Source organism: Callithrix jacchus, chromosome 2 (assembly GCF_049354715.1).
Source record: "Callithrix jacchus isolate 240 chromosome 2, calJac240_pri, whole genome shotgun sequence".
In the NCBI taxonomy this organism is placed as follows: Eukaryota; Metazoa; Chordata; class Mammalia; order Primates; family Cebidae; genus Callithrix; species Callithrix jacchus.
The window spans coordinates 20,085,507-20,108,886 of record NC_133503.1 but is presented as its reverse complement, the minus strand read 5'-3'; the positions used below and the strand labels follow the sequence as shown (position 1 = coordinate 20,108,886).

At 46.0% G+C, this 23,380-nt stretch overlaps 1 protein-coding gene and 1 pseudogene across 9 annotated transcripts in view; both read right to left on the bottom strand.

Annotated features, from left to right (window-relative positions):
• The window catches only part of CYFIP2 (cytoplasmic FMR1 interacting protein 2), a 140,203-nt gene that overhangs the window by 60,776 nt on the left and 56,047 nt on the right, over positions 1-23,380 (bottom strand). For 4 of the 8 annotated variants that reach the window (XM_035283382.3, XM_078358598.1, XM_035283381.3 and 1 more), the window contains 10 exons: positions 22,471-22,637; positions 21,605-21,752; positions 19,392-19,466; positions 18,341-18,494; positions 16,564-16,720; positions 15,935-16,031; positions 14,120-14,196; positions 8,635-8,743; positions 6,122-6,241; positions 599-798 (listed from right to left, as the gene is read on the bottom strand). In XM_035283382.3, coding sequence (XP_035139273.1) covers positions 599-798; positions 6,122-6,241; positions 8,635-8,743; positions 14,120-14,196; positions 15,935-16,031; positions 16,564-16,720; positions 18,341-18,494; positions 19,392-19,466; positions 21,605-21,752; positions 22,471-22,637 — 1,304 coding nt within the window. The remainder of the gene's footprint in view (positions 1-598; positions 799-6,121; positions 6,242-8,634; positions 8,744-14,119; positions 14,197-15,934; positions 16,032-16,563; positions 16,721-18,340; positions 18,495-19,391; positions 19,467-21,604; positions 21,753-22,470; positions 22,638-23,380) is intronic. The other 4 variants (XM_078358596.1, XM_078358605.1, XM_035283384.3 and 1 more) reach the window with 1 other exon arrangement.
• LOC144580665 (bifunctional methylenetetrahydrofolate dehydrogenase/cyclohydrolase, mitochondrial pseudogene) lies at positions 11,791-13,412 on the bottom strand (annotated as a pseudogene). The gene has a single exon (XR_013530606.1). The product of XR_013530606.1 is annotated as a bifunctional methylenetetrahydrofolate dehydrogenase/cyclohydrolase, mitochondrial pseudogene (transcript).

Sequence of the window (23,380 nt, the reverse complement as noted above, 5' to 3'; positions counted from 1 at the left end):
TCTCATCAGCCTCTTAGAGAAACCCTTAGATACTTGCCTGGAATATTCTTCTCCTGCCTTTTTGCCTTAATTAGTCCTACTCATCCTTTGCATCTTAACTCCAGCATTACTTCCTCAAAGAGGAAGCCTCGCTTGAGGTTTGCATGACTTTTTGGACTAAAATAGGTGGTGCTGTTACCTCTGTCATGGCCCTATGGGCTTTCCTTCATCTTCTTATTCACTGTTCATAATGGTACATTTGTCATGTGATTGTTTGATTTCTCACATCTTCCTCTAGTCTGAAGACTCAAGAGGCAGAAAGGTATCTGTTCACCAGGGCATGCCCCATGTTTTACTGGGGCAGTAAAACCCAAATGGGCAACTTCAGAACAGTACTAGAAAGAGCTCTTCAATGAGAAGACCTAATTGTTAATCACATTGAACTGTCAACCAGCTCTGTGACCTCAGGCAAGTGACAGAGCACAGAGCCTGTGCCCAGGAGGTGCTGAGAGACACCTGTTGCAGGAACCACTTACATGTGTGTTGATCCTAGTTTGGAAGAGGCCATGGTCACTCTCCCAACCCCTGCCCACCCGCCTCTGCACAGGGACTCCCTTACCGGTTCGTGGACCCATTGTAGCAGTAGTTGGGGAGAAAGTCAAAGTTCAGTTCCCAGAAGACATGCAGGGTGATGCGGCCGTAGGGGGCGGACACATTGTGATTGGCTTCCCGGAACATGGCATCAAAGCTGTCCAGCGTCATGTGCTTACAGAGCAGCCGGTGCGTGAGCCGGTTAATCTCCAGCAACCACTCCAGCTCCTGCCCAGAGAGAGAGCCCATAACTGCTGAGGACTTGCTTGTAAGCCTTACACGTGTGTGCTTTATCTTACTGATTCCGTTCATGCAAGTGACAGCTGGTCAACTTCCCGACCATCTACGTGGGAACTAGGACCCTGCAGTAGCAGGTGACAAGGTTTCCTTCTTCTGAGAAGTGGAAGGATTGTCAGACTATGCTAGGGGCAAGGTAGAGGAAGGGGAGGCTGCATGCCCACCCTGTGGAAGGAGACCACGAGTCATGTGCAGATCCCCTGATTACATCCCTTTGGGTAGAGAACAAAGCTTACCTGCTTTCCAGTTTCTATATCAGTGAGAAAAAAGTAATAATAAGAGCTACCACTGATTCAGGGCTTACTGTTAGGTCGAACCCTATAATGTTACTGTTTTTTTAAGGTCAAATCCTAGCAGTTTTGCGTGGTTCTATCAAATCAGTATGTGCCAGTTTTACATGCATCAACTCATTTAAAGCTTATCAAACCCTATGAGATCAGTATTGCTGTTCTTATTTTATACATATGGAATCCGAGGCTTTGAGAAGTTAAGTAACTTGGCTTCAAATCCAGAGGCTCCAAAGTTCACATTCTTAACCGCCATATATTCTAACAGCTACAGAAATTTTAAAAAGAGGTGGGAGCAGAATGCCTCGTCCTTTGGAGTATAGGCCCCTTGAGGTATCACATAGGGGTGGCAAAGGTGTGGCTACAAGCCATGGGTAAGCAGTCTATAATCAGCTCATAATGACCTGAAATCTATGTACACTGTGGGCCCTGAACAAAGGAATCCCATCTTAAGGCAAAGTGGAATACAGTGGACATTGTCTGCACACAGCAGGACATGGCATTTGCTGGGAAATGAAAGAAGACTGTAACTCTTTCAACACGCTTTGGTCTCTCACTGTCCTGTAACTCCCCCCCACTGCTATCAAAAGGAACCAAAGCACAGTCTTGTGTAGAGACAGAAAGCACCTGAGGCCACTCCTGTGTTGCTTTGGGTAAGCCATCTTTAAGATAGGTACAATGGTCCCTCATTCATAGGGAGGGGAAATGGAGGCCCAGAAGGTTAAGTAACTTGCCCAAGGTCACCATAACATGCCTTAGGATGTGAATCCAAGTCTCCTTATTCCAAATCATGTGTTCTTGGCCCCTAAGATACAGTTCCCTGGAATAAGGATGCAAGAGCTGTGAAAGTCCTCTGAAAGGCAAAGATGGCTTCACAACATAAAGGCTAAAAAAACATTGGTAAGGCCAATTCATTAGAGCATGGCCAGGTGGGATGGCCATGGAGTCAGCTGTAATGGCTGGAATATGTCCACAGGAGGCAGCCTCATGCCAGAGATTCAATTTCATTCTCATCAGCCACAAAGACCCCTAGATGGAGACCAGAGTATGGTCAGGTGGAGATCCAGGCTGCGTTTCCAATTTTTGGAGCTCTGCCTCTCTGAAACTCAGATTCCGTGGCTGTAAATTGAAATGCGCAGAAATGGTTGAAGGCTTGCAAACATACACGGCTAAAGAAACCAGACAGGTCAGGAAAGTGGGATCAACTGGGGTGAGGACAAAGTTTGGGGAGTGGGTCCATCTATAGGAAATTGAAGGGCCCTTCCCAGGTAAAGGTGGAGCAGCTACTTCTGATACCCCATCAGACTGTGGCCATATTGGAGTGGGGGATTAGAGATGGCAAATCCTGCAATTTTTCAAAATGAGGTCAGAATTTCAATTCTGGAACAGCATCCAGAGGAATAAGTTTCCAGTCATTGTGTACCATGAACTAAATGAAGGACAGAACACAGATCCAGCTTTCTGATTCTGTCTGCTGGGGGCCTGGCTAGCTGCAATACATCTTTATTCTGATTCAATTAGAATGGGTACTAAATAAATGAAAAATACATGAAGTAAGCGCTGCCAAGTTTATTTCTAACATCGCTGAGTCCCCTGGCACACTGTGGTGCCTTGTTACTGGGAAGACGACTGAGAAGCTGGGGAACAATTTCTGTGTTATCGTTCTGTGACTTTAGCAGTCTCATAGCAGGAGGCTGCTGGAACTGCAGGTCCACTTCTGCCTGCACATTATATAACCCAAACCATATTTCTGCATCACATTTCGGATTTGTTCTCCTGGCCTTGAAATCAGAAGAGGGCGTGTGCCTGCTGGATGTAGGGCTCAATGTACCAAAGCATGGAAAAGGCTGAAAAGGCTTAGAAGGCCACATGGGCAGTTTAGGGGTCTCCTAAGAGGACGACAGCTTTCCACAGTAAGGCTGGTTTACTAAAGGCCAACGCAGAGAAACAGAACTGGGAAGTAAAACACCCACATGGGCAACTTCAGAGTAGTAGCATAAAGAGCTCTTCAAAGAAAGACCTGACTGTTAATTACATTCTACTGTCAACCAGCTCTGTGACCTCAGGCAAGTGAGAGAGCAAAGGTCTCAAACTCAGTACAGTGAGGCCTGGTGGGTCACACACGTACATGAAGCCAGCCAGTGGGGCTGTGCCAGCTGAAGAAAGCGTAGCCTGTCTCACAGGATCTTCCAGGCATTGCTGGACAGTCGTTACCCTCTGGGAATGCTGGTCTGGCATTGCCAGAGCTCCTGCTGTTTTATTTGAATTCTTCCAAATGTTAAATGATGGCTCAAAGTTACAAATGAACTATGCCACCTAAACAAAACGCTGCCCGTTTTCAACTTCAGCATAAGGTCTTGCTGAGACTGTTTGCTCAGCTGTGGAAAACTAGAGGGACTAACTCCCCAAATCTTTGCAACACTCCCAGCTCAGAATCAAGTTGCCTCCCCATTTTAGAATGGAGTTTTTCAGGTGGAGGGAGAGGCTGAGGGGAACTCATTCTCCACTTTGTTTCTTGGAGGAGGTAGAAGCTGCTCAGCCAGGGCCAGCAGGGGTCATCCTGACCCACCAGGAGAGTGTTTCCCTGAGCTCTCTTCATGGGCTTCCCAGGAACTGGTGCTCTCTGGGGAGCCACTGCCTTCAGTTGATAAACTAGCGCTTTCACTGCTTGTTTTGATTTCGTTCCCAGCTAAAAGAACATTTAGTGCTTTTGAACAGGTGGGAGGAGGCCATGAAGACACATCTATCCCAAATATATATATATATATTTTTTACCATAAGATATGCTCATTATTGAAAAATTAGAAGATACAGAAAAACAAAAAAGGAAAAAAAAAATCCCACCACTTGGAACTAATCACTGCTAACGATTTGGCTTAAAGAGTAACTCTGTTTCTCAAAATAGAGGTGGCCGAACGATTTCTCAGCAAAACGTGAGTGGTACTGCAGTCTCTTGAAGTAAGTGACCCAGGACTTAGGTGGATAGTTAGGTCAAGTCCTAAGAAATTCTGTTGAAAATTCACCTGAAATCACTGCATTGCAGCCCCAAATTACTTTTTCTCTCATCTTTTTTTCCCATTAGCTATTACTTATGAAGGGCTAACTATGCATACAAAGAACTCTGCAAAGCTCTTTCCAGGCAGTATCTCATTTTATCTCTATAGTAACTCTAAGAGGTGGATTCTGATATTCCTTCCATTTCTACAGATGAGAAAACAGGGGTGGAGAAGCTGAGTAACTTGCACATGACCACCCAGCTAGGAAGCAGCAGGGTGAGGACAGGGACCCCAGGTAAGACGCCAGAGTCCTAGTTCAGTGTCACTTATTTGCTACTTTGTCCACTTACAATAAAACCCACCTTTATTTAAAAATAATTTGAGACTTATTGAAAAGTTGTAAAAACAGCATACCCTGCGTATCCTTTACCCAGCTTCCCCACTGTTAACATGTGGCAGAACCACAGTACAATTATCAACAGAAGGAAATTAACTTTGATACAACACTATTAGCTGAACGACAGGCTTTCCTCAGGTTTTACCAGTTTTCCCACTGAAGTCCTTTTTCTGTTCTAAGATTCAATCCAGGATTCCATGTTGCATTTAGCTGCCACATTCCCTTATTCTTTCCTAATTTCTAACAGATTTCAGTCTTTCCTGTCCCTCAAGACCGGGATACTTTTGAAAAGTATCGTATCGTTCACTTTTTTTTTTTTTTTTTTTTTTTTTAGAATGGCACTTGATTTGGGTTTACCTGATATTTTTTTCATAGTTAGATTGAGACTGTGCATTTTGGCAAGAATATATGATGACAACAACAATATGTCTTACTGGTGATATTAACTTTGATACTTGGTTAAGATGGTGTCTAATTTTCTCCATTGCAGAGTCATTCTTCCCTTTGTAATTAATAAATATCTTGGGAGACAGAGTTTCAGATTATGCAAGTATTCTGTTTCTTCTCAAAGATTTTTTTGGTTTAAAACTTTTTTTTGGTAAGATATACATAAAATTGAACATTGTAACCATTTTTAAGTGTGCTGTGGCATTAACTACATTCACATTTTTGTGCAACCATCAGCTCCATCCTTTTCCAGAATTGAAACTCACCTTCTCCAACTGAAACTCTGTATCCATCAGACACTATGTCCCTCTTCCCCAGCAATCACCATCCTACTTTATGTCTCCACGAATTTGCCTACTGTAGGAACCTCATATAAGAGAAATAATGCAACATTTTTCTCAAAGTTCTGCCCACTTATTTTAGCATTCATTGATGGCTCTTGCTTATAATCTTTATTATGTTCTATGGTGATTTTCCATTTCCTATTCCTTCTGTTCATCTTTTTTTAAAAGCACTGAAGTCTTCCTTTGATTCACTAAAAGAACAATCAATCAAGTTTACTCTAATTCTTGAAGAGACAGAATCAGCAGAGAGCTGTTTAAATTGCCGTTTTCTGGGAGAGAGGAGTAGGCCTATTCCAGGCTTGTGCATCAGGACCAGTTACATAATCTGCAGGGTACAATGTTTAATGAAAATGTGGGGTCCCCTTGTTTAGGAATTTCAAGATGGTGACAGCAAAGCAGTAAACCAGCTGCAAAGCCCTTCTGTGCCCTGTTTCTACTGCATACCCGTGACGCCAATCCTCTTGTGCAATTTTCCCTAGCTTCTTGGGACCACTCACCTACTCGTTCAGTTTGCAGAATCCTAGGAACATGTAGCTGTGTCTGAGGGTGGGCCTCTCTAGAAATCTCAGGGAGACCCCCTCCACTCTATTGTTCCCGAGACAATCATGAACTTAAGATTATTCTTATTCTGTGTAAGTCTTTCTTTCCCAGCTCCATTCAGATGGGAAAGAGACTCACTGCCCCTGTTTAACTGGCCCAGCACTAGACTAACTACAATCCCCATCTAGGCTTCTAGTCTGAGAAATCCCAGAGCAGAAATCCCATCAGCTCCCAGACTCTTACCACAATGGAGGTCAGGTCCTCACTCTCAAAGCGGCTGATAGCCTGGTCCAAGGATTTATACATGGCGGCAGAAATGCGCTGGGTAATGAGTCTGTTCAGGTCAATTGATCTACCCAACAGCTGGATGAAGAGAGAGAAAGAAAAGTTACTTAATATTCACACGGGCCAGGTGCAGCGGCCCATGCCCATCATCTCAGCACTTAGGGGAACCAAGGTAGGAGTGACACAGCCAGGTGGGGGGCAGTGTCCCTGAAGAAACTCCAACCAGCCTGCCCACTGAGATGGAGCCTCGGGAAGTTCATGATGTTTGCAGCAGGGAGGAGCCTGGCCCCTCCTCTTCCTGTGTGGAACCTGGGATTCCAATGGCCTAATGGGAAGTCTAGCAGAGGGACTCTGGCCTTGTGACTGTCCCTGTTTCCCTGCTTTTTTTACTTTTCACCCAATAAAACCCTGCTTTACCCACCCTTTAAACTGTCTTCAAGCCTAAATTTTCATGTCCATGGGACGGACAAGAACCCTGTCTTTAGGTGAACTAAGGAAAAGTCCCGCAACAGGAAGATAGCTTGAGCCCAGGAGTTTGACACCAGCATGGGCAACATAGTGAGACCATGTCTCTTCAAAAGATAAAAAAATAGCCGCGTGTTGTGGTATACACCGTAGTCCTAGCTACTTGGGAGGCAGGAGGCCAGAAGATAGCTCGAACCCAAGAGTTTGTGGCTGCAGTGAGCTATGATTGCACCACTGCACTCCAGCCTGAGTGACAGAGAGACCCTTTCTCTTAAAACCAACAAAACAAAAAAAGATTCACATTGACAACCTGACAACTATGTGCATGCACCGATAGGAAATGCATTAAAATTATAAAGGACATAACTGGGACGGTTTCTATTCTGATTTTATAAGAGAATGTCCTTGTTATTAGGGGATACAGGCTGAAGCATTCAGGGGTGAAATGTCATATTTGGCAACTTAAACTCTCAAATAGTTAAGAATAGCAGTATGTATATTCTTTACACACACACACACACACTGTATAGGTGCTAGAGAGAAAATACATACAGGAGAGAGAGAATGTGAACAAAATAAGGTGGAAGATTAATACTTGCAAATCTGGCTACAGGGTAAATAAGTGTTCATGGTATTATTCTTTCGACTTCCCTGTAGGCTTATATAGGAAGTTTAGGGAAAATATGATTCACTCAGGCTGTGGGAAGGGGCTCGGGTAGGCTCTGGCTTCCCATAAATGTTTCTGTTGACATCCTAAATCTGGCCCTGAGGTTCTTCCTGCATCTTTCCTCTGCTCAATTCAGTCACCAGGGCACAGCAGCCGCCTCAGCAAGGGCCCACTTTGTGCCTTCATGAGGGAAAATTTAAAAGAATGAAAGTCTGATTACAGGATGGAAAATATAGCTTAAGGTCCTTTCTGCTGGGGTACACGCAGGCATTACTGCAGATGCTATGTGAGGGCAATGAACATTTGTCGAGTACCTGCTGTGTCCCCAGCGCTTTGCTAGGTACCAAATGATTATTCTTAAGTGTTTTATTTTTTCTACTTCTCTTTTGGCATAAATTTTCTACCAACCAACTGGGGCCCCTTATAGATCTCATGTACACATAAAGCCCTCAGTATTTAATATCCTGTGGCTAATTCTGGCTGCATTGTAACGGATAGCAGTAATCTTCTGAGAGGCTGAAGGAAAAGCTCTCATTGAGCCCCTGCTGTTGGCAGAAGGAAAGATTCTATTTTGACCCTCTTAACGATTCTCCATTTCCCTTGGATTTCTCATAGCAAAGGGAATGTTCAGAGTTTGAGATGAATCCTTTGCTTTTTACCTCTGGCACGGTCTTTGCCTCAGCCTGGCCCTTTCACAAAGACCAGGGCCACATAATAGCACACGGATATCACAGCATAAAGGCCATTTTGCACCTGCTTGGCCCACAGCAGGGCTCTGGGAGGAGGGCGGCATCTGCTGAGCCATCTCTTCTGTTGTCTGTGTGCCTCACATTAACATTATTAAATGGGGACGTTTCTCAGTTCCTAGCAACTATATCCAGGGTCAAATGTTAATAGAAACCAACTCTGCACACATACAAAAAAACAATTTCTACCATGGATTTGCCCTGACATGCTTTCTTTTCAAAAGCGCCACCGTCTTCCTCATTGAGAGCAGCACTTGGGCCCTGTTCAGGGACAGATTTACCCATCTCTGAGTGGCAGTCCCAATTGAAAAAAGTGGGCTGCAGCTTATGGTGATAAGACAAAGGCTTTGATTGTCATGACTTGTGAAAGGTCGGTTATACATGGGTGGAGAAGCCCAGGACTTGAACCAAAGGAAGCCCAGTGCCCCCGTACTGTTTGTGAGATTCTGAGGCTGTGCTACACCTGAGCTCAGAAACTCGCACTGGGCATGCAGGGCAGACAGTACCCAGGCCTGATTTCTGATCTCTATGCTGACTTCCCAGCTGCTCTCTCCTGCCCCTTTCATCTCCATGGTGGTTTCCTCTCACCGTACCTGGACGTGTCTCTGCTTCAGCAGTGTTTCATAGCGATTGGACGGTGGATATGGAATGATAACTCCATAATTCTTACATTCAGCTCGAAAACGTTTATCCAACAGGACACTGGGAGGGATAAAAGTTAAACAAGACCAGTAAACAGACAGTGAATGATTCTCAACTGCCCAGGTACATCTATTTCAGACCATGGGATCTACCCACAGAGCACCAGCTTATATATCTTAAGTAGAATTGTTTTCTGCTCTAGACAAGTTTCTTCGAATTCCTTTTCAGTCACAGCAGCTCAATATGTGAAACAGTTTCTGAGTTAAATATGGGCAACATAGTAGTTGAGCCAGTTTCTTCTTATTTATTTACCACAAAACCAATTGAGTGCATGCTTGGTGTTTCCCAGCAAACATCCTGGGTACTGGGAATACAAAGCTCCTCATAGAGCTTATATTCTAGTGAGGAAAGACTGATAATATAAACACAAACGGAGGAATGAAAAAATTTCAGATAATAGGTAAGAGTTGCATAGTGTTTATTATTTCCCAGGCACTTGAAACACACACACACACACACACACACACACACACACGTCATTTAAAATCTCACCACAACCCTATGAGCTGGGAGTGTTATTATCTTTCACACTGCAGCATGGATTGCAGAGTACCAAGTGTTTTGAAAATAATAAAATGGGACCATTTGGAGTTTTAGGAAGTCAGGCAAAGTCTCTCTAAAGAAGTTTTGCTAAACAGAGACCTGAATGATAAAACTGGAAAGATCTAGAGGAAGACTATCATTGACACACTGAGCTTGGTTATGTTTGAGAAAAGGAAAGACGGCCAGTGTAGATCAAGTATAGTGCAGGCTTGAGAGCATGGTGCAAGATGAATTTATAACATCAGACCAGGGGCCGGGCCAGGTAGGGCCACACAGGCCATAGTTAAGAGGCTAGGTGGATTCCAGACATAACTAAAAGTCATTTAAAGGTTTTATGCAAGAAAGAGACATCATCTAAATCTACATGTCCAAAGTAGTAGCCACCAGCCACCTGTGCCTACTGAACACTTGAGATGTGTCTGGCCCAAATTGAGACGGACTATAAAACACACACTGGATTTTGAGGACTTAAAAAAAAAAATGAAAATCTCTCATAATTTCTATATTGAGTATACGTCAAAATTGCAATGTTTTGGATATGGTTGGGTTAAATAAAATATATTATTAAAATTAATTTCACCTGTTTCTTTTCCTTTTTAAAATATGTCTACTAAAAAAGTTAAAATAACATCTCTGGCTCACATTTGTGGCCAAATGGCATTTCTAATGAACAGGACTGACCTAGCTCATTGTTTTCCTCCTGGGCTTTCTCCAGATCTCTCAACCTCCTCAACTTCCCATACTTTAAAAAAAATCACTGATCTTACAGGGAAGGGTGTAGATAAAAGCCCATATTTCAGATGAAGAAGACCCAGGGTTCGACACGCCTGAGTCTGTTTCTATAGAGGATGAAACAGCATATTTGGAATCAGAATTGTCTTGCAGAAGCCAGAAGCCCAACTCACTGTTAGAACCACATCCCATTCCATCCACAGATGCCTATTAAGTAACTACTTTGTGAAAGGCTGTGTTCTCTGTTTCCTCTGAAATCCTACATGCATGCTTTCTTTTCTTTTTTTTTCCTTAAAAAAAGAAAAAAAAACCCTTTAATCCAAAAGTCTGATTAAATTCAATATTAATGCAAACTCTTAAAAATTTTCTGGAACAGTCAACAGGGTGCATCAGAGAAAAGCAGCCAGCTCCTGACAGTTCTTTGGTGGAAAAGTAAGTTGCAGACTTACCCGAGCTGCCCACATGATTATCAAGCCAAGTTTCGTTTTCAAAAATAGGTTTTAAAATATATCAAAGAGGCTGGGCGCGGTGGCTCAAGCCTGTAATCCCAGCACTTTGGGAGGCCGAGGCGGGTGGATCACGAGGTCAAGAGATTGAGACCATCCTGGTCCACATGGTGAAACCCCGTCTCTACTAAAAATACAAAAAATTAGCTGGGCATGGTGGTGCGTGCCTGTAATCCCAGCTACTCGGGAGGCTGAGGCAGGAGAATTGCCTGAACCCAGGAGACGGAGGTTGCGGTGAGCCGGGATCGTGCCATTGCACTCCAGCCTGGGTAACAAGAGCGAAACTCCGTCTCAAAAAAAAAAATCAAAGAAACTATACAATACAAAAATTTAACAATGAAGTTAAAGCATACAGCAAAAAACAAATATGACAATACACACGAATAATGTATAAAAGAAGCCTTTCAATCCTAGAAAACTAAAATCGGGAGAACTTACTGAAGGGTAGCAACTTAAACTGAGGACTAATAGCAAAGAAGGTCCCTCAATCCCAAACGTTCCCAATGGCTGACTAAGCCTCAAAAAGACAGCGTAGGAAAACAATTAACATGTGGGTTTTTTTCCTAGCCAATTCAGTTCTTTTTTTTTTTTTGAGATGGAGTTTTGCTCTTTTTACCCAGGCTGGAGTGCAATGGCGCGATCTTGGCTCACCGCTACCTCCGCCTCCTGGGTTCAGGCAATTCTCCTGCCTCAGCCTCCCGAGTAGCTGGGATTACAGGCACGCGCCACCATGCCCAGCTAATTTTTTTTTGTATTTTGAGTAGAGACGGGGTTTCACCATGTTGACCAGGATGGTCTTGATCTCTTGACCTCGTGATTCACCCGCCTCGGCCTCCCAAAGTGCTGGGATTACAGGCGTGAGCCACCGCGCCCAGCCCTTCAGTTCTATTTAGATAAATCTGGTTACCAATCAATACATACATACATTAATTTCTTTCTACTCAATTACTACCATTTCTTTCCTTTTCACCTTTCCCCTAATTTCCTTTAGCAACACTTTTCCTTTGGTTTGATCAGCTGAACTCAAAAGGTTTGGTACCTAAAATGAGTATCAACTCTTACGGGAACAGCACTTGGGAAATGCAATCCTAGAAAAGGCAAATGTCTAACTGAGGGCGTGACAAAGTTAAGCGCCCATTCTCCATACGACAATGTCTCCCATGTTCACCATTAGGTTCATGGCTGCGCTTGGCTAGATCACATGACCCTGCATGATAGTGGAATGCTCCCTGGCAAGGTACCGCAGGTGTGTGCGCAAACACCCACCCATTTAAGCTTTTAATAAATACAAAGCATCATTTTAAATGATTTCAGTGGAATAAAAGAAAAATACTGCATTTCTATTGGCCTGCTTTGCTTCTTGAGCTGGCTCGGAGTGTTGTTCGTGACACAGAAAACACAATAGTTAGTTACTGGCTACTCCAAGCTCTTTAGGCTTCACCACTTCTCGCTCTTCAAGCCTCAGCACCTTTTTTGCAGCAATAATGGTATTCTTCATTAGCATTGCCACTCATGGGGACAAGCCCTCCAGGAACTGGAGTGATAGAACTGGCTTTTTGTCTGACTCCTTCAAAATCCACATCTCCAACCAACTTGGGTTTGGCAGTTATGGGATTGTGAACTCTATTTATTCCCACATCAATAACTGCTGCTCCTTCCTTGATCATATCTGCTGTGATCAGATTTGGAATGCCTGCAGCAGATATTACAATATCTGCAAGAATTATATGTTTCTTCAACTGTTCTTTGGAAGTATATCGATGAGATGTTGTGACAGTGGCATCACCTCCGGGACGTTCATGTGCCCTGTGTGCAGTAACATTGCACTGGGCATTCCTACATTTTTTGACCTTCCAGCCACAACCACATTCTTCCCTAGGGTTGGAATGCCAGTTCGCTTAATTATTTTCCCCACACCCCGCGGGGTAGCCAGTAACATGGAATACTGGTCCAAACACATTCGCCCTACATTAATTACATGAAAGCCATCAACGTCCTTGTCTGGAGAAATGGCATTGCAGATCTTTCTCTCATCAATATGCTCTGGAAGAGCCGGCTGAACAAGGAGGCCATCTACGTTATCATCATTATTCAGTTTATTCATTAAATTCAACAATTCTTCCTCTGAAATTGGAGCCGGTTTCACAACTGTCTCACTGTTGATTCCCATACCTGCAGCTGCCCTGGTTTTGTTGAGGACATAGCAGTGACTTGCAGGATGCTCGGCAAAGAGGATCACGCTAAGTTGTGGCCACTTATTGCCTGAGGCCACCCACTCTTCCATCTCCTGCTGCCCTTCCTGCTTGATCTGCTGGGTCAGTTTCCTTCCAGAAATGACCACGGCTTCATTTCGAACTGCCACGAGGTGGAAGGGGTGAGGGTGGAGGGAGCATCTGTGCACAGACTGCAGCAGTCGGGCAGCCAACGTGGACAAGAGTGAAGGTGCAGGCATAGCCCCCGCCAGTGACCATGCGGGAAAGGCCCTACATGCATGCTTCCTATACTTTGCAGCCTTTAAGAGTCACGTTGTTGAATGCACAGCCTATGTTAACAGAAACTTGGGTGTCCTGCACATCAGCTCCTATTTGAAATATATCAGGGCTACTCTGGCTGTTAAAAGCAAAATGAAGCAAATCCTTTTCATAGAAAGAAAATTTATTAAGGCAAGGAACTATCCTTGGAATTACCGGTTGATATGTTTGGATTTCCAATAAGAATGGAAATATCTATATATAAAATTTGAGGTTTTCCTTGATCAGTGCTGTTATAGGTTCTTGAAACCCAAGAACTCGTGAGGGTTGAAATCAACATATACTGGCAATACCCAGGAGCCTCTAAGCCGGACACATCTCTGATCTAGACTTCTTCACTGGCCCCGTCTGATTTGCACATACCCATTCTTCTCCAATTCATTCTTCACATATTTATATTTTTAAGGGAGACTTTCAAAAGCAAATAAAAATCGAATCAGGTCACTGTGGTACTGTGGTACTTTTGAAACCATCTGGAGGCATTCCACTCCTAGCAGAAGCAGCTACAAAACTGGTGTGCTCTGGCCCTGCCTATCTCCCCAGCCACATCAGGCAGCCTGCCCCCTCTTGTGGTGGTGAAGAGACACTGACATGTATGAATCCACAGGAATCCTTGCACAAGCAGTTCCTTTCGCCTGCAACTTCCTGCCCCATCCTTCACCTAGTTTTACTTTCTTCACTCCTACCAACTTCGGATAAGAACTCAGACAATACTTCCGCAAGATGGCCTTCCTAGTTTCCCGCCCCGAAGATTTAACTATTCAAATTTAACTGTCATATGTTCCCATGAGCTTTTCCCTGAGAGAGAGCATCTAACCTCCTTGTCACTGTGCATTCATCGGCCTTTAGTCAATGTCTGTCTTTCCTGCTAGACTGCAGGCTGTGTGAGGTTAGCACCCTATCTGCCTAGTTTCCTTTCCACTCTATGTCAGCACCCAGTCTGGGCCCGTGGAGTGTCTCTGTTTTCTTCAGGTGCTAAAGAAGGAAGGTTTCACAACAGAAAGTCACGTCTTCCAGGTGGCAGTCTTAAGAGATTGGTACTCACAGCTCCTGGGCTTTCCTACCTGCCGGCCATGGCTTTGTAGTAAGCAAAGATCTGGTCTGCCAGCTTGTAGACAAACTGATCAAAACACAGGTTCACCTGGTAGAGAGGAAGCAGGAAACATTACTGGTACCCATTCAGCTTTATCACAGAAACTCAGCCAACTGAAAGAGGCCATTCTGGCAGGACTGCCCGAAATGCATTCCGGGGAAAGACACTTTGAAGGGGAAAAAGAAGATTCTGTGGCTAATTTTGGGAGGTTTGGTCCCTTGCTCTCAGGGTCCTCAGTCAGTCAACAGACAAGGCAAAGTTCAAAAAGGCTATTGAGGAACCAACCTCCCTATGGCCCCCCTTCTCGGCTGTTCCGAGGCCACCTGCCTGGGGGGATGCAACAGACAGACCATCAGAACCTGTCAGTGCTCATATTCACCCGCTAACTTGGCAGCTTCCCCATCCATCTCATCTATTAGACTTATTTTTTTCAGTGTATTTTACTTTGCAATTTCTTTTTTTTTTTTTTTTTTTTTTTTTGGAGACAGAGTTTAGCTCTGTTGCCCAAGCTGGAATGCAGTTGTGTGATCTTGGCTCACTGCAACCCCCACCTCCTGGGTTCAAGCGATTCTCCTCCTTCAGCCTCCTGAGTAGCTGGGATTACCAGCACCTATCACCATGCCCAGATAATTTTTGTATTTTTAGTAGAGACAGGGTTTTACCAGTTGGTCAGGCTGGTCTTGAACCCCTGACCTTAGGTGATCTGTCAGCCTCGGCCTCTCAAAATGTTGAGATGACAGGTGTTGAGCCATTGCACCTGGCTGCAAATTTGTTTATGAAGTTGATAGTCACATTTAAAAGCCCCATCCTTCAAACTTTGCTTAAATTTTTTTGGTTTTCAATGAATAAAGTCTTGTCATTTTAGTCTTATCATCAGTGATAAACTGTAATGCTCAGGTGGGAAAAGAATTCACACCAGACACAGAATCAAACCAAATCTTCCAAAAATGGCAAGAGCAGGAAATGACCATGAGGTGGGGTAAAGGTTACACTCTTACCTGCCTTCTCTTAACTAGGTAAGAGCGTAACGTCAAAGGAAACAGATCATATTCACTATCATATTTAATATTTTAAGTCTTTTATGTTTAATATATACATGATTAACCTTCAATTCTTTTCTCACCAGATCCTCGGCCCCATAAGGTTAACGACTCAAAAAGCTTTCATATCTTTCATCTCACACCCCACATGGCATGCAGAACACAAAAGCACAGCGCTGTGTTTAGTGCTTTCCTCAGCCCTAGGTCACTGAGGCCTCTGCCCTGCACTTTGTGCTTCAAGGGTCATCAGCGGACCTCCCTCCAGGCAAAGAATCTATAGGGTCATGATGGGCGTGTGCACTAAGGTCCCATTCTCCCCTTCTAGAACTAGCTCTGAGAAGCTTATACAGGTGGCTCAAGCCTCTTCCAGGGCCGTGTGCTCTCTTCCCTGGCTTCACCTCTGGATGGCACTATGGATGTGTGTGATCATAGGTTTTAGGTCCAGACACTGTTTTTGAGCAGAGGTGGCAGACAGAGCTTGGGTATCTATACACATGCACACGAAGCCCTTTATGGCGCAGCACAGAGTTTGGGAGTGGGAGGAGAAGGACAGCAGGCCCTGAGCTGGGTGTCTGTCTGTACTTCTGCCCTCAGAGGTTTCACAGGTCTTCTGACGGCCACGATCACAGAGATTCCTCTCCAGAACAAGTCACTCATACTCCTACTTCATGCTAATAGCAAAAGACTGGAAAAATCCAGAGTTTGGAGCAAGATTAAAGGAGGAAAAAGAGAAGCACGTCACTTGCCTCGGCTTCGATCTCATCGTACAGGAACTGCTTTTTAAACTTGGTCAGAGCATAGTAAGCGCTGTCGTTGTACAGATCCAAAGGGTAGAGTACATACCTGGAGAGGGAAAAACACAGCCAGCTGCTTACTAACCACGCCCCTAAAGGAAGACAGTTTTATACTTGCTTGGGAAATAGAAACAAGTTCAGAGTCAGGAAAAGACCATCTTTCAGCTGTCTCTGATGTTCCCAGAGCCTCCACCACTTAGGAACAACTTACTTTACAGTCAGACCAAAGAAATAAAAAGTCCGAGATGCAAATAAAACCAAGACTTGTAAACATTATCTGGGACTAAAAGACATCAGGTGGCAGTTAAGAATACGAGCTTCCTGATCCTGAGATGATTACTTTCTGAGCAGAGCTGTTATGAGGCTGACAAGACATAGGAAGGGCAGTTGGCCTGGGAGACTTCAGAATTTATCTACAAGGCTTAGTTAAATGATTCTGTCTGGCCTGAGCTCTCCCCGTGGTGGGGCACATGGCCTGGTTTCTTTTCAACTTAGTGCCTCCTTCTGGAAAGGAGTTCCCTGGCAAACTGCCCTCCACTTGCACCCCAGGAGCCACCTGCTGGCCCAATCCTGCCTCTTACTCCATCATAGAAGGTTCTTTGGTTTCCAGGATATGGTCCGTTAGAATCCAGGGCATGGACATCTCAATGGGGAACTGGATTCGTCGGCCCATGGTTAACTCCAGGAAGAATTCTCGGAACCAGAGCTGGGAGAGGTCACAACACTGCTGCAGGGCTTCTGAAAGTATAAGGGAACGAGCCTTGGGTTACACTTAGCGCTGAAAGGCCTTAGTTCTTATTGTTTTTATTAACTATTTTTATTGTTATTGTCACTGTGTTAGGTACGCAGCAGGTCTTAATATTGATTAACAGATCCCGCTCTCTTTTACTTAAAGGCACACCTAACATCTACTTGGAAAATGGCATTTGTTAAGCTTGAGAGGCAGTGGTTAAATGCCTCTTCTCTGTGGAGAAGAGGAGGCAGCGACATTTTAGAGCTTTAGATGCCCCTGTAGTTCCCATCACCCTCCTACAAAGCCATCCTGAAAACCTGCAGTCTAAGCATGAAAAGTACGCTCGTGACTGGGCACAGTGGTTCACACCTATAATATCAGCACTTTGGGAGGCTGAGGCAGCCAGATCACTTGAGGTCAGGAGTTTGAATCCATCCTGGCCAACATGGCAAAAGCCTGTCTCTACTAAAAATACAAAAAAAATTAGCTGGGTGTAGTGGTGCAGGCCTGTAATCCCAGCTACTCAGGAGGCTGAGGCAGGAGAACTGTTCGTACCCAGGAGGCAGAGGTTGCAGTGAGCTGAGATTGCACCACTGCACTCCAACCTAGGTGACAGAGAGAGACTCCATCTCAACAACAACAAAAGTGTGTTCGTTATGCTTCATTATAAAAACACAGTGTCAAGATAGGCCCCCAAGAACCCACTTTCAACTGGATTGTGGCTCCTTGACCCCTTATGTGTGTTAGTTCCTAGATCCCGTGCAGTTTTGAGGCCTTGAAGGCCCTTCCCTGGCTACTCTCTAATGGAGAAATTTGTACTGTTTGTTACAATGACTCTTTTCAATGTGGGTGGACATAAAAAGACTCATGTCCCTGAGATACTACTCTTCCTGTCCTGGACATACATCTTTTTTTGTTGTTGTTTTTTTGAGATGGAGTTTCCCTCTTGATGCCCAGGCTGGAGTGCAGTGGCACAATCTCGGCTCACTGCAACCTCCACCTCTCCCAGGTTCAAGCAATTCTCCTACCGCAGCCTCCCCAGTAGCTGGGATTACAGGCATGCACCACCACGCCCAGCTAATTTTGTATTTTTAGAGTTTTGTCATGTTGGCCAGGCTGGTCTTGAACTCCTGACCTCAGGTGATCCACCCACCTCAGCCTCCCAAAGTGCTGGGATTACAGACTTGAGCCACAACGCCCCGCCCATACCTCTTACTAAAAGGAGAGGAATTGTGACAAACAAAGGATTGGGAAGTGGCTTGAGAGCCCCCGCTGCGGGCAGCAGCAAGTACTAATCAGTGCTTGGCTGCGGCTGAGTAGCGAGTCCAGCAACTATGTGTATGTGCATATTCTTGCTTTTAATCCCTCTCTACTAAGGACTTTATGACGAATTAGCCACAGGTATCTCCTGGACAAATTTAGCTAGGTCAGAACAGCTGAGTTGAGCCTGGCGTTTGCTAACTCCAAAAGCCCACTGGAAAGTGTGTGTTTTCTCCTTGGTGGGGATATGTGTCCCTTATGGTCAACAATCATGTCCCTTTGCAGTGCCTGGCTTGGTGGTCTCAGTGGCTCTGAGAGCCCTCATCCCCTCTCCCAATGCCTAGCGGGGGTGGGATGCAGCTCACCACTGATGTTGAGCAGATGTGTGAAGAAGAAGGACTGTTTGTGAAAGTCCTCTATGGCGAGGACGATGGGTCCGTCGAGGCTGCTCCTCAGGGTCTTCTTGGAGCCGCTTTTGTCTGCAATGAGCGATTCAAGCATGGTCCGCACCATGTACAGCTTGAAGAAGAAAGCAAGAGGAGAAGGTCAAAAGCTGGCCCTCCACCCTGGGGAAGAGGTTGCTTCATGTTGTATTTATTTATTTATTTCTGCAGATATCTGCTCTTAAAAAGCACTGTCTTAAGGAAGCACCAGTTCAGGTTTGAGAAATAAATGCGGAACTGTGAAAACCTTCATGGCCAAACCGGGCCCCATGGCATTCCTGGGCCAGTGGACCTGGCCAACCAGGTAACTCCCTGCTCTGCTTGGCCAAGGGTGTGTATATCAGAGGAGAACCTCATCATGTGTCACCCTGGAGTCACTCCCTGCTTTCCCAGAGGGCCACAGATGCCATGGGTGGAGCACTGGACTGGGAGTCAAAAGACCAGGGTTCAAGGCCAGGCACTGCTGCTGATTTGCTGTGTGACCTTAGGCAACAAAGCCCCCACTCTGGGCCTCAGTTGTCTTATGTAACACAAGGGGGTTGGACCAGATGCCTTCTCACACCAGTCCCTTTCAGCACTAACATTCTGAGGAACTGAGAAATGGGATAAGATCAGAATGAGCCCCCTCCCACACCTGTTCCTGACCCTCAGCGTTTTGACCCCACTGCTGAGTGATGGCGCCCCCTTGGTGGCATGAGCTGCACTGCACAGCCTGCCGAAGTCCGGGGTGGAAAGCGGGTTAACATTGGTACTTACACAGGAGGCTACTAGACAATTAACTCCCGCTTACAGGGTGCCTTAAGTGCAAAGGATGCAAGTGCGGTGGGGTGGTTCTCTTTGCTAATCTACATCTCTCCACATCATCTGTGTGTGAATCTTAGGGCTGGAAGGGGCCTTGAGGAGCCAGGCTAGTCCATTCCTGCTGCCTCCTCGAGAAGGGTACCCAAACCAACCCAGCCAGGCGGTGTGATACCAGGGATCGGCAGCCTCTTCGGCCCTGTGTGCCACCAGTGGGGTGAAACAAAGCCCTCGGGGACCACTGGCAGGCCTAAGACATAGATAGGAGAGAAGGAAGAGGGAATGGGAGGGCAGGAGAGACAGGGAAGAGGGAGAGAGAGAAAGAGAGAGAGAGAGAGAGAAAAGCAAGAGGTATTGTATACGATGGGAAAGCCGCCGCCACTGCCGGGGGCCGCCTCTGAGACACTCCAACCTCCCAGCAACCGCGTTTGTCTTTGCTGCCTCTGGAGCTTCCCTGGGCTCTTCCCCACCACATGCCTGGCACTGACGCAGGCAGGGCAGCCACATAAATGTGTGACCCACCATCCCTGCCATGGGGCCTCCTTTGTGGGAAAGCAGCCACGGTGGCTGTCGGTGCCTCAGACAGTCCCCCATCTGCAGCCCTGTTGGGGGGCCCGTCTCATCATCCCTAGAGCCGAGAAGCACTCTTCTAATGATGGCCTCTCAAGTCCTCAAAGGAAGAATCCACATCTAATCTGTTGTGGATGCTGTCTGGTTTATATCCAACTCTAACTATTTGAAAAGTGGTTTCACCCATATGAGGCTGAACTCTTCTCTCATATACTTAACAGAGCATTTAATTCACCAAAACAGTCTCTATCCCAACTGTGCGAGATGCCCGTGTCTACTGTGTCCTGAAGACCCCAGAGCCCTGGGTGGGTGTCAGGAGACCTGGGTTCTTGTCCCACCTCCGCCTGGGACTCACCTTGTGACTTGGACAAGTCACTTCCCCTCTCTAGACCTCAGTTTCCCCATCCGTAAGATAGGGGGAGGGCTTAGCTTTTCCCTAAGAGCTCTCCTAACTCTGGTGGTCTAGGAGTTTATTCAACATGACTGTGCCACCTAGCAGGACCTGGTGGAGGTCGGGGTGGGGGGATTCACTGCTGGAGACCCACCCCTCTCATACTGTCTATCCAAATACTCCTTCCTCTTCTCTCCTTTTCTCTCTGCCTGTTGAGCCCCCTCCTCCTTTCCAGTGTCTTTTGTGCCTTGTCTGTCTCCTGCTCACTCATGTCTTAAAACTTACAGAAACACCTGGAAGCCCTACTCAATGTCCCCAGGACCTCAACCCTTGATACTACAGAGAACTATCTGCAGATGCTTCGTTGGGGCATTCTACAACCAGCAGTGAGATTTAAACTGGCAGAGGGCTGTGAAGCCAAGGAGGGTTAGGACGACCCTGCCGAGAACCCTCCTCTCCCCTGCCCCAGCCCCCAGCACAGACACAGACACACACACAGGGAGAAGGGTAGGGACGTGGGCCTCAGATGGTCCATCTTGGGTGATTCACAGCAGAGAGAGGCTTAAAGGTCATAGGAAGTGAGGCCTGTGAGACCCTCAAACCTGCAATGAGAACCATCTGCTCTTTTTAGTACCTCAAAAATATCACCAGAAACTACCTATCCTTAAGCAGGTGGCAGGGATTTAACTAAGATACCCAGATTATTGACTTTTTTCCTGTAATGTTATGACTGCTCTGGATAAGCCAGGGTTCAAGGCCAGGCACTGCTGCTGACTTGCTTCTGCAGAAGCTCTGGCTGGCAACTCTGTGTGTTTCCAAATACTAGACTTCCTCTAAGGGGACAAGGGCTTTTCAATACTTGGCATTTTTGGAAGGATGTGGAACCAAGGGGTATTTTGTTAGTAACACAATCTCATCCACAGTTTCCATTTTTATAGAGAAGATAATCAGAGCTCAGAGAGGTCAAGGTGCTTGCCCAAGATCACACAGCAAGTCAGAGGCAGAACTTTTGGGGGAAAGGGCCAGGGCTTATTAAAGAGGGACAGGATAGATGCATATAGATTCCATTTTAAACTCCTTCTGCACTTTGGAATGTATACTTCATAGGACTAGAAGATAGCCAGGCTCGGTGGATGTGGTATTATCCCCATTAGCCAGGTTAAACAACTGAGGCACAGAGAGATGTGTAACGTGCCCGAGGTCACACAGGTATCTAGGACTAGAATCCAGGTCTCCTGAATCTTAAGCCAGCGGTCCTCCTTTCTATATCAAAACAAGATGGCAGAATAAGACCAGAGCAGCCACTCAACCCTGCCCCTCCTGACCAATGCCTCCTGGCCTCACTGCCCACGGCCAGCCATGATGATCTACCATAGCCTGGCTGGCCTCTGAGTCAATGCAGCTGGCCCATGCCTGGAGCCACTTACCTGTGTGCTGGACGGCCCCACAGCACGCCGGGGCACCTTGATGTCAAATCCACCTTTGGGGTCCTTCTCCCCTCTCAAGCACGGGTCATTGGGGGGCTCTCGCCCTCCCTCCCAGTCACAGATGGTCTTTCGAATTGCCTGTAGGACACTGTGGAAGGAAGAATGGAGACGCAGACCAGATTTCACCATGGGAGAAAGGCTCTGCAAGCTTGTGTTTCTAGGGCCCACAGTGTCCCAGGACCACCCGCATTTGAATTCTTGGGGTGTTTGTGAAGATGCTTATGTCTGCCCCCATTCCAAAATTCTGGTTTAACAGATTTAAGGTACACTCCAGAAATCGGTGTTTAAACAAGTACCTCACATGGTTCTGATGTCCAAGGGATGCCTGAGAACCCAGCTCTGAGCCCATCAAGTGAGACAGAGCTTGAGTGATGTAAGATGTCTATTTTTCCTTCCTGTATAGGGGAGTCTCATTGGTCTTATAAAATCTATGTGTGCTTACTTTTCATAATAGCTTAGATGTGTGTGTACTTACTCCATGCTGCATGTGCTTAGGTCTACAAGCAGACTACCACATTTCATCATCCCAACAGGCAGCGGGTAGCATTATAATCCCCATTTTACAAATGAGGAAAACTGAGGTTTGGAGAAGGTCAGTAACTTGGCTGAGTTCACACAGCTAGACAGCAGTGGATATGGACTTCAAACCCAGAGCTGAAGGCCTAATTCATTCCAATCTCCTAAGAAGCCCTCTGGAGCTTGCCGGAAGGACCTGTGTGTGTTCAGTGGCTGAGTCAGTACATCCTCTCTGATGGGTACCTTGCATGCTTATGTCTGAGAGCTCCTGAAGGCCTCTGAAAACCCACCTGATGAGGACGTTCTTCTTCTTCCGTACCGCCTGTCGCAGGGGCTCACGCAGCGTCACCTGGGCGAAGTCCTGCAATGCCGCATAGATGGTGTTCCTGATGGCCTGGTTGAAGACGCTCTCCATCCTGCCCATGAGCACCTGCAGGCCTTTGATCATGGCGATCACCTGGGCAGGCACAGGCCAAGGGTCAGGTTCGCCATGTCCAGCACATCAGCTGTCTACTACCCATCACCACCTCGCCAGGGGAGGCAGGGCGTGAGATGTCACCACCTCGTCAGGGAGGCATGAGGCCAGTGCTACTCAAAGTGCCAGTGCATGGTTAGGTAAGAAACGTGTGCCAGAATGTACGTACATCAGCACTTTGCTTCATTCCTTGAGAAAGTCTTGCTACAAAACACAAGCGGCTTCTGGCTGCTTCTAGCAGCTCAACTAACAGCATTCTTTGCGATGCAACTGATTTTCATCCTGACATAAGCTCCTGATTTTGTTGCTGACTGCTGACAAATGGTAGCCAGCCCACAGGCCACATATTGAGCATTTTAAGTAGTGCTCTGGCTTTTGAAGGCCTCTCCATAGACCAGGACCACCCACAATGTCAAACAGAACTTTTTTACTACAAAATTTTCTAAAGAATTTTTACGTCTGTTTTCGAAACCATTTGGCCAGTTGCTGCTCGAGTTCACAAAATCAAAATTTCTTCTGCAGAAGTCATGGGGGAGAATGCCTCTGCTCCTCTATTTCCCTTCTCCTTACCTAACTCACTTACCTGTTTGGAGATATAGGGATTCAGGCGTGTGTGATGAGAGGAGACTGGCCTGTCCTTGGCTCTCTCTTTTGGGACCTGCCTGACTGTGAGCATGTGGCCTCCCTTCCAGGTTTCTGGCTGCTTCTTACAGTTACCATCCCCT